Raw genomic sequence first — 10,286 nt, 5'->3', positions numbered from 1 at the left:
GGATACCGCCCGGAGGCCAATACCATCGATTTGCGGCCACACTAACCCTAATCCGATATGGTAATACCGATTTTAGCGCTACTCCTCTCTTTGGGCAGGAGTACAGAAACCGATTTAAAGAGCCCTTTATATCGATATAAAGGGCCTCATTGTGTGGACGGGTACAGCGTTAAATCAGTTTAACGCCGCTAAAATCGGTTTAAAAGCATAGTGTAGACTAGGCCTTAGCTAGCTCCAAGCCTCTAGGTGAGGTCTATGATATATTGACAGGGGAAATCATGTTACCGCCTTTCTAGCAAGAATCATAAATCCTTTACTAAAAATGTATTTATATGACATTCTTGGCTCATGTAGACAAGTCCAATTCAACACTGCCAAATGTAAATGCCCTTTTTTATAAAAAAAGAAAAAAAAGAAAAAAAATTTAAGAATTCTAATTCACAGTACATTGGAACCAAGCCCTCAACATATCCAAATGTGTCATTGAAGCAGCCACTTCACAAGCTAATCAAAGTGCCAGAAGCATCATGAAGTTCAAAGTATCTCCTGTTTGCCATTTTTTGAACAAAATATGGTATAAGAGTATGATCAGTCCTCTTCTGCAGCCAGACTGAGAATCGATCATCGGGACACTTTCTTTTGAAAAAGTGTCTTGACCTGTAAGAATGCAATTGCATGCACTTGTGTTTGGTTATACAACTCTCAGATTGCAACAAAAATTGAAACCATAGTTCTTCAATATCAATATCATGCCCTTCCTCATAGAGGACATCAGAAGTTCCTTCAGGAATACGCAAGGTACTTCCCCTCTCTTCCTCAGTCTGATAGAGAGTTTAATAAAAATTGAGGAAAAACTTGAAAATGTTGAAAAAAATGTCTACTTATCTATATAAAAGTATTTAATATACAGAAAACCTTAGTAACCGATGTAGGTCTTGATACCACTGTAACATCCACATGCAAGCCAAAGAATATACACATATATATGAAGCTTTCAGATGCAGGAAATGCGCCATCAAACAGTTATGCATGCAAAATTAGAACCTGACCTTGCAGCTGCATTCATTGGGGGAGGGGGTGGGAGGAGGAGGACAGGTTCTGCACCAGTTCAAAAATCCACCAGCATGGATGCAGTTGTAAAATCAGAGTCTTAAACACCAGGTTGAGGCTGACTACAATTTGCCTCTTTGAGATCAGTGCTTCTTTTGAAGCTACAAGTGAGCTTTTTTTGACATCTTTCTATGGATGCCAACAGCCATGGAACAGACACTATGAATAACAGGAAAAATAAAGAAAAAAAAAGTAACAAAAGTCTAAAATGAAATAATGTAACAATATTAAAATAGTGTTCAGATTTTCTAAAGATGTCAAACTAAAAAGGAGGAAAGTTATCAGTAGAAATTAGTTTTAAGCAGAACTAATATGAGAGTATGTTGCAGATTTTTTGTAGATTGTTGCAATTAGAAAAAAGTAAACTCAGAAATAAATATAATTTGAATACAAAATTCCTGTACTACAGCAAGAGAGGGTTTAGATATTTTTTTCTTTTGAGTGCACTCCAAACTTAATGCACTTGAAGCACACACACAAAAAAAAAGATAGTATAAATTTAGGTAGAAAATTTACCTTTGCAGAACTAGGAGTACACGAAATGAGCATGACATAAGAAAAACTTTACATAGTTCATACTTCTCCTTATCTTATTTATAATGCAAGAAAGCACAGTTGCTTTCTGTGCTGCATTTTCTAAACAATGTACAACTTCATTCAATGTGTCAGTTTACAGCTAAAATTAGATTTTGCCTTAACCCAGGGACAGTTTTCTTAGATATAAACGACAAGGGGAGAAATACTAAATTTTGCTTCACTGTTTTGAATAATTTAAATTAGTTCTCTTTTCTGGGCTACCTGGACAGATAATCTAATATAATAGTAGGTTAGAAAATGTATCATTTTATTGTAATTATGAGCCCTATTGTGGAACCCTTACTATTCTATTGAGCACTTATTCACCTGAATAGTCCTACTGAAATCAACAGGACTACTCATGTTACTAAGGGTTCACAGACATGAATAAGAGTTTGACAATCGACCCCATATTTTTAACTATATTATGACCATGACGACGTCAAACCTGTGCAATTATGCCCTATAAATATCTTACTGTTCTTTCTTATGTACAGATTGCATTTCACAACAGCAATATAACATTCTAGGGCAAATGCATTTCAGTGTGATTATTGTATGTCTCAGTTAGGATCACTGCAAAATCTATCAACATCAACAGAAATCTTTTCATTGATTTCAGCTGGCATCAAATCAGGAGCTACCACAGACATTCTAGTAAATAACTGCCGAGAAATACACAATACTACTGGTCATATTTTACTGTTTAATTATGAGTCCTATTATAGATTTGTATTTAAATCAATGTCAAATGAGAAAAAATGATTTTTTTGTTTAACTGTGCTGTAACTATGTATCTCTGCGTAAATGTGTTTTGTAGTTAACTCCTCCCTGACATACCAAGGACTATACCGCATAGGTGAAATCCTGACTATCTTGTATGAATGAAATCAATGACAAAACTCCAATTGACTGACTTTAATGGTGTCAGAATTTCACCTGTCTTTCGCAGACTATGCTACTAAAAGTAGCTCATTGCTATTTTGACTTGTCGTTAAGTGTATCTTCAGCCTGGATAGTGTAATATACCTATTGTAAAAGCAGATGGCAAACTTTAATAAAATGATAAAGTATTTTAAAAATTTTAACTGCACTTTCAACACTATACTTTTGGTATTATAAATTATTCCATTTTATTATGTTTTGAAGACTGGATATTTTTGACCCATACCGTATACATTTTAATGTTTCCAGCTATTCTACTTCTCTTTCAGTTATACTTTAATTTAAAATTAGTATTTTAAAAATGGGGGGGAGGGGGAAGACTTACCTAGTTGGTATTTTGAGTAACAATTCGCCATTTGTCCAGTATTGAATGATTGTCTCTTATGCCTTTTTCTTACATTCATATCAGTGGTCTCCCATTGTGGTCTTTTTCTTATGTTTATTTTGTTAAGAACTTCAAAACTAGCAGCAGGGCTCTCATTTTTTATGCATGTGCTTGATTTTTTGCTGTCTAATTGGTCATCCAGCACTGCAGTCATTTTGGAAGGATTAGTTCCCTTACATGTCTCCACATCCTTTTCTTTGATCTTTAATGCATCTTGCCTTGCAGAATAGGACTTTAAAGCACAATGCCTTTTTTCTTCAGTGCTTCTACTTTCAACAGCTTCCGGAGAGTAAATGATGGTATTTAACTTGAACGATTTATGCTGTTCTATATGGTTCAGTTTTCTCAGAAATATTCTACAATCTTTAAAGGTTTTGGCTCTCCATGTACTTTGACTCATTTTAAGTTGGTTCTGTGATTTTCCAACATTTTTTTGATTATAACTTGTTCCATTTATCTCTGAACGTGATTTAAAAATATTTGTTAAACCAGGATGTATGCTGAAGTCAGACAATTCTATTGTCTGTGGAAAAAATGCATCTTTGACTTCAGTTCCTGTTGGCAAGACTCTATTGTGACATTCTAAGATTTCAGTGGGCTGGGTTTTTACTGTACTTTTTCCTTGGTGTGTGGGTACTACATCACTGATTTTCCCACTTGTATTTTTAAAAAACTGGCTTTGGCAGAAAAATCTTAAATTACGCCTTTTAGATTTCCAGTCACCTGTTCCATGGTTATACATTTTTTTCACTTGTCTCCACCTGTCATGTTGTAACTTCTTAAATTCAGTTCTTCTTAATCTGGCTAGCGTGAAATTACTTTTCATATTTAAGACTGGAGCCTGGACCATTTTATGCAATATTTGTAATTTCCCAGCTGGTTCTGAAGGAGAGGATAGTGCAAACTTTTTAAAGTGCTTTCTGAAAGGACTAGTATTAAGATCAGATTGTTTACTTCCCATCTTAATCTCTCTAGTACTAATTACTTCCAAAGGATTGCGAGCATTTGCCTTTCTCACTAGAGAGAGGGACTGCGTTTCTGTTGTTTGCATAAACCAAGTACTAAGTTCATTTATATTACACTTCTTCTGAAAAAGCATTTTTATAGGTGATGCTTCAAGTTCTACAAGGCAGGTATCTAAAGGTCTTGACACTTTAATGCTACAATCTTGTTCAACATGATTGCTTTTTTCATATAAACACTTTTCAAATTCATTTCCACCCACTTGCAACCAGCTATTAGTTATCTGTTCAAATCTATTATTTAGTTCTTCCAACAAGGTGGCACGTGAAGTGGAAGTAGCCCACCACCTGAGAGAAGGATTTGATGAAAAAATGGGATCCAGTGATATTTCATTAACGGACCTAAATTCATTTATCTCAGAACCCTTTTCTTCACTCCCTGAATTTTTGGTTTCTGAGGTATCCTTGGATGCTAGCCTCAGATTTGATTGCATATGTTTTTCCTTTTGATCCTTAGCTTTTTTCAAATGGAGCTTATAAGATTTACGTAGCAAGGCACTTCTACAAGTAAATGTGCTAGAAGATGCTAACGAATGTAAGAAATGCAGTGATGGTCTTCTGTCTCTAACAGAATGCCTCAAAGGAATTTCATGTTTTCTTGATTCTGTAGTAGTAATCACAGATGCATCCTTGGTAGTGTCATTCTGAATGCTCTTTATTTCATTCATCTTACTGCACGGTTGATTATTCTTCTCTTGTGATATATTTTTTTCTAACATATGCTGTTGCTGCAATGGAGGCAGGCAGCCGCTAATACTTACTTTTCTTTCCTGAGGTGAAACTCTATTAATAGTCACTGATATGCCAGAGATTTTTACTTTTGCTGGTCTACCAGGTTTTCTAGTGATAGTTAAAGGCTTCTGATTTGGTTGTATGATATTGCTGTAAAGGTGCGGTAACAGTGGATTATTCTTGATAGGTCTAATATACTCATAACCAGACCCAGAGACTTCATTTTCAGAAGCAGAATTCTGTAAGACTTTTACTATTTCTGCAAAACCACTTTCAGTTTCTGTATTCTTCCTCAGTTCACTAGAATCATTTATAAAATTGGAAACATGTTGTGTAGGCATAGCATTAATTATATTTATATTACCTTCAGAAACATGCCTTTTAGTTCTTCTTGACCTTCCAAAAACAACCGTCACAGTAATATTCTTGTTACTGATAACTTCTTTCATTACCGTTACATCAGATTTGGTGGTTTTCCCAATACTGGTTGGTTCACATCTATGGTCACTATTTTCAGCTGTGTCTATTTTAGGCTTTGGAGGTCGTCCAATTGGTCGCTTAACCTGTTTTACAATCTGAGGCCCTATTTTTTTAGGCCTACCAGGTTTTCTTTTTAAAACAGATTCATTGCCACTACTTGATTTTTCCAAAGATTCTTCACTTTGCTTAAAATAATTTAAGTCAGTTTCATCTGCTGCACAAGTATCTGCAATTGTCTCAACATTAACAGAATTTGATTCCTCTGTAGTGTCACTTTCATTACAATTATATCCAGAGTCTCCAATGCAGATTTCATGAACAAGATCACTTGTTTTAGATTTTTTTCCTGATATTGTGTCTGGATACTTCTGAAATAAACAAAGATCAGTATTTGCTGTAGAAGATGCACTGGCAGCAGTTAAAGTATATTTCACTCCTTCACTACTATTAACCTCTGAGACAAACATAAGTTTTATTGGGCTAGAATAACCTAGGAAAGATGCACTCTCCCCAACTTTAGATCTTGTTTGTACATCCCCATTACTGGAAGTCAATCTGCCTGAATCAGAGGCTGAATATTTCAAAGGGTTGTTACCAAGTCCTTGATCTAGAACTTCTTGGTATTCTCTTGTAGGCACATAATCTGTTTTGCATGCATTGCTGCATAACAAGTGAGACTGGGGGAGGAAACTCTGTCCTGCACCTCCTTTTTCACCCATGTTAAAATGTAGGCCTCGCCTAGCAGTTTGGTTCGTATCACGTTCTATTGTACTGGATATTTTATAACTATCGAACAATGGACTTTTAGTCTTTTTGGCTAAGTTTATTGTATCTTCCAAGCGTTCCACAACAACCTGTAGATTTGTGTTCCTTACAATCTTATTTACATCAATAGACCTTTCAGCTTGAAGATCTTTAGCTATATTATCTCTTTCCAAATTTTCAGGAGATTTTTTTGCTTTGGAGGATTTTCTACATAAAAAGTCATTTGTTACATATACAGAGTACCATCCAGGAGGCACAATGTTACGTTTAGTTCTGCCCAAGATTCCATTATATTTCCTCAAAGGGCTCTGATCAATCTCTTTTTTAATTGCATAATCTTGTGTTTTTGCAAAGTTAGTCTGGTCTACTATAGTAACGTTGTTTTCTGAAAATGCTACAAAACTAGAGTTAGTTTCAAAATTATCCAGAGGTAGTCCCATTGATTCTGCTTGACACACTGGCAAAGACATGGATTTAGCTTGACATCTCATACCTAGATTATTGTCAGTATTTTGTAAAGCTTTGTCTTCTAACATGTTATAACTGTCTCCTTTGTTTGTGGGCATTTTACCGTAATTTTTTGTAGATTTCTTTGCATTTCTCTCTAAAGTTGACTTTTTCCTTATAAAAGTTTCATCAAGACTTGCAAGTTCCCTCTTGATTTGCAAAGACTGTCGTCTAATCAGAGGTGAATCAGGAGAATTATACATTGCGAATAAAGTTTCCTGACGTTTGCGAAATCTGGTTTGGATAATTTTATTTTCCACTTGTTTATCATGTTGGCTCAGTAACTCCATAAAAGTGTAATCACTTGCCTCGACATCGTGCAAGAGAGATGTTATGAAGTCCCCCAATTTTACATTATCATCTTCTGGTGCCCTGTCACTGTCAGACCATTTTACAAGATTGTTTGTTATATCTGTAGTTTCTATTGATTTTAATTTTTCATTAATACGATCCATTAAATCTTGAAAAATGGCAGAACTTTCACCTTTTTCAAACTTTTCAGAATTTATAACACATTTGCTGCTTTCTTGATCTGTTGATGGCCAAGTTTCATTTGAGTAACCAAACCCTTTTCCTTTACATAGTTTACCTTCATCTTCAAACCATCCATTGCTTCCTTCTGCTGGCAAGAGAGATGGAGGTTGATTAATGGTTATTTCAAATTTGTTGTTGTCTAAAGCTGGAAAATCTATAGGTGATCCTTCCAATGTTTCAATTTCATTATTTTGTGCAGGTGATAATGGAGGGGGTGATGGGCTGCGAGATCTACTAGAACTTTTAATGCTGTTTGACAAATCATTGTCTTCAGTTGAAGAAAAAGATGTATAAGTTGCTGCTGTCACAGGGTACTTGTTACAGTTTTGTAGTTGTCTTGTATACCACTTATGAGGATTACAACTGTTAGCAATCCTTTTATTCACCACTGTCTTAATACATCCAGTAGCTACAGTCTGACATGGCAAACAGTGCAAATCTTTAATACAAACACACAGATCTGGTAAACAAGTGTTTGGATTTTGAATTTGTAAGCAGCACCTTTTTGTCAGCACATGTCCATCACAACTACAAAATAAAACATGGTTGTCATCTTCAGTCAGGGAGTTCTGAGTTTTTGAATGGATAATATGAGGTTGCAGGCAACTGCAAAGTGAAGGAACATTTTTATCTTGGATTAAAAATTTCAAAATAGCCAAAATCTGCTGCCAGTGGTAAGAGCACAAAGATTCCAAAACCTTGTTTAGTGCTGATTTTCCTTTTTCCAATTTAGTTGCTTCCTCTGATTTTGCACCAGCTGTTGAACTTGAACTGAAAACAAAAACAAATCAAAACAAAAAATAAATTATAGTAAAATATAATGGAGGTTACAGTTTTAACTGTTAAACAGAAGACTGAAATCCTGAAAAGGCATGGAAAAAATGGATTTCCATTTCCTTTACATAGCTCATTTATCGTATTTGCAAATGTCTTATGGAACTATTTCACTGCAGCTGATGTGTATGTTATATATAGTAGAATATTTCTAGCATGTTAAGTAGGAAAATATCCAGCAAAAACACATTTTACTTGACAAAGGAAAAATTGTTTGAAATCCAGCATTTCTCAAATACAATAATTATAATTCTATCTATTTCATGGCACCTTTCATCCCAGTATTTCAAATTTCCTTGAACACATTAATGAATTAATCCTCACAACAAACATGTGAGGTAAGTATTATCCCTATTTTACAGATGGAAAAATTGAGGCATGGAAAAAGGTAAAATGATTTGTCCAAAGTCACAGTGGACACTTGTGGCAGAGCCAGGGACAGAACTCCTCTCTTTTGACTCTAGATTCTGTGCTTTAACCACAAGACTATACCTCCCCTACTGTGTGTTACGCAGCACAGCCAGTAAGATGTTCAATATGAACTTAAAAAAGTTGTTTAAAAGGACATTCAACCTTAGTAGGCCACAGAAATAACTTTAGAAGCCATCACTGCTGTTAATGTTCTTTTAAGACATAGATTCCCTTTCCAGTTTTCACTACATTAGCATAAATCTACCACAGGCTTCCATTGCATCTCTCTCTCTCTCTCTCTCTCAAAACATACACACACTTATTTTGTACCTACAAGACAACAAAAAGGTACCCCTGAAGTAAATACCTTGCAAACCAAATGAGACTGAATCCCTTTATATATCTGGTTAACTTAAGTGTCTATGTCTAAATAAGACTTCAAAACAGCTGTTCTCAGATACTCAACCAAAACAAAATCAGTTATGAAATTCTATCTTCTTAACAACTTGACTTCTCAACACAAATTTATTAAAACTAAAATTACTACTTACCTAATCAATCATTTAAAATGAAAAGCTGAAAACGTTCCATTGTAGAAATTAATACAGACCTTTCTTCAACTAAACACAAAAACCACTGTTGAATAGCAACTACAATAAAATAGTTATCCTCTATAATTCAGAACTTTTACTAGTACCAAGCAAGAGCAGCAAATAATATTAAAATAATTCTGTTTTAGAAAAGTATGTATTTTTTAAACATATCACCAAACTCTGAACATGACACTAACCATTCACCCTATTTCTCTCACCAATCATTTTCAATATTTAAATCTCCATTTTGGCAAAATTTCATTTTGATTGGTTTTACATTTTACATTTTAATATACCATGTATATAAATTATTAATTCGTTACTCAACAAATGTAAACAAACTGGTATCAAGTCTGAATTATAAAAATCCATAAATTATTTCATCTTTCTTACTAAGCATTTGTACATGCATAGTTTTGTATATATAAATTATTGCCCTAGGTAAGCTTTAATTTGTATGCTATAAAAGCAATCAACTATGCTTAATAATTCCTGGTGATTTTCTTCCTCTCCTGAAACATTTTTATAAATTTTGAAAGTGTTCAAAGTGAACCATCTAGATGATTCTACTACCTCTTAAAATTCTAACTGAATCCTGATGTTATTAGCTGAATTTGTAATTAAAATTCAATTAAATGACATGAAAAGACAAAATTATTTGCATCTGTCATCTAAAATGAAACTCTACTGTATTGTGGAGCCTGTAATGATATTACCACCATGAGTGAGTTTAGGACTCAAATCAGCTAAGTTTATTTTATGTGGAACTCCAATTATGGCAATTGTAAAATGTAGAACAACTTATCAAATTTATTGAAATACCAAAAACAAACCGACCAACCAAAAATCAAACAAACAAAAATACAAAAGCGAAGACTGAAAGCGGAATAGAAAAATTAGGTTAAAAATTGACTTCCGTAATCACACTGGATAAATAAATGTATTTTCGATGTTTTTTTTAAATGTAAGAACATATTTTGAAACTTAAAAATAGAAGTAAAAATTCTTAAAAATAGTAATGGCCTTTAACATGTTATTTAATAGTTTGTTCAGTAATATTATATGCTGCAGTTTAAACAAACAACTAGCAAATTACAACTTTGATAAGCACTTAATTCACTCTGATTGATGTGGTAAAAAAAATACCTACATAAATTGAAGCCTCCAGAGAGGAATCTGTCTTTATATGCTCTCCACGCATATATATACACTTAATCAATTATGGACTATTAGTGTTCTTTATAAGATTACTTTTTTAAATATTTGACTAATTAAGAATACTAGAACATCTATCTACAGAAAATATATGCTCACTACTGCAAGAAACTTCAGTGTTCCTAAAGGTCTCTCAAAGTTATGGGCCAGGTCTTCTAGGGGCCTCAAAGCTGCCTT

General features: G+C 34.1%; 1 protein-coding gene across 7 annotated transcripts in view; it reads right to left on the bottom strand.

The window, feature by feature from the left end:
* The window catches only part of LCORL (ligand dependent nuclear receptor corepressor like), a 220,203-nt gene that overhangs the window by 36,359 nt on the left and 173,558 nt on the right, over window positions 1–10,286 (bottom strand). For 4 of the 7 annotated variants that reach the window (XM_075066570.1, XM_075066568.1, XM_075066566.1 and 1 more), the window contains one exon: window positions 2,957–7,827. The exons of 2 other annotated variants lie outside the window; for them this stretch is intronic. In XM_075066570.1, the coding sequence (XP_074922671.1) occupies window positions 2,957–7,827 (4,871 nt within the window). Of the gene's footprint in view, window positions 1–2,614; window positions 2,716–2,956; window positions 7,828–10,286 lie in introns of those variants that run through there. One more of the 7 variants, XM_075066567.1, reaches the window with a different exon arrangement.

This window comes from Chelonoidis abingdonii, chromosome 5 (genome assembly GCF_003597395.2).
Source record: "Chelonoidis abingdonii isolate Lonesome George chromosome 5, CheloAbing_2.0, whole genome shotgun sequence".
Taxonomy (NCBI): Eukaryota; Metazoa; Chordata; order Testudines; family Testudinidae; genus Chelonoidis; species Chelonoidis abingdonii.
Note: the sequence above shows the minus strand (reverse complement) of the source record. Positions and strands in the feature narration are given on the sequence as shown.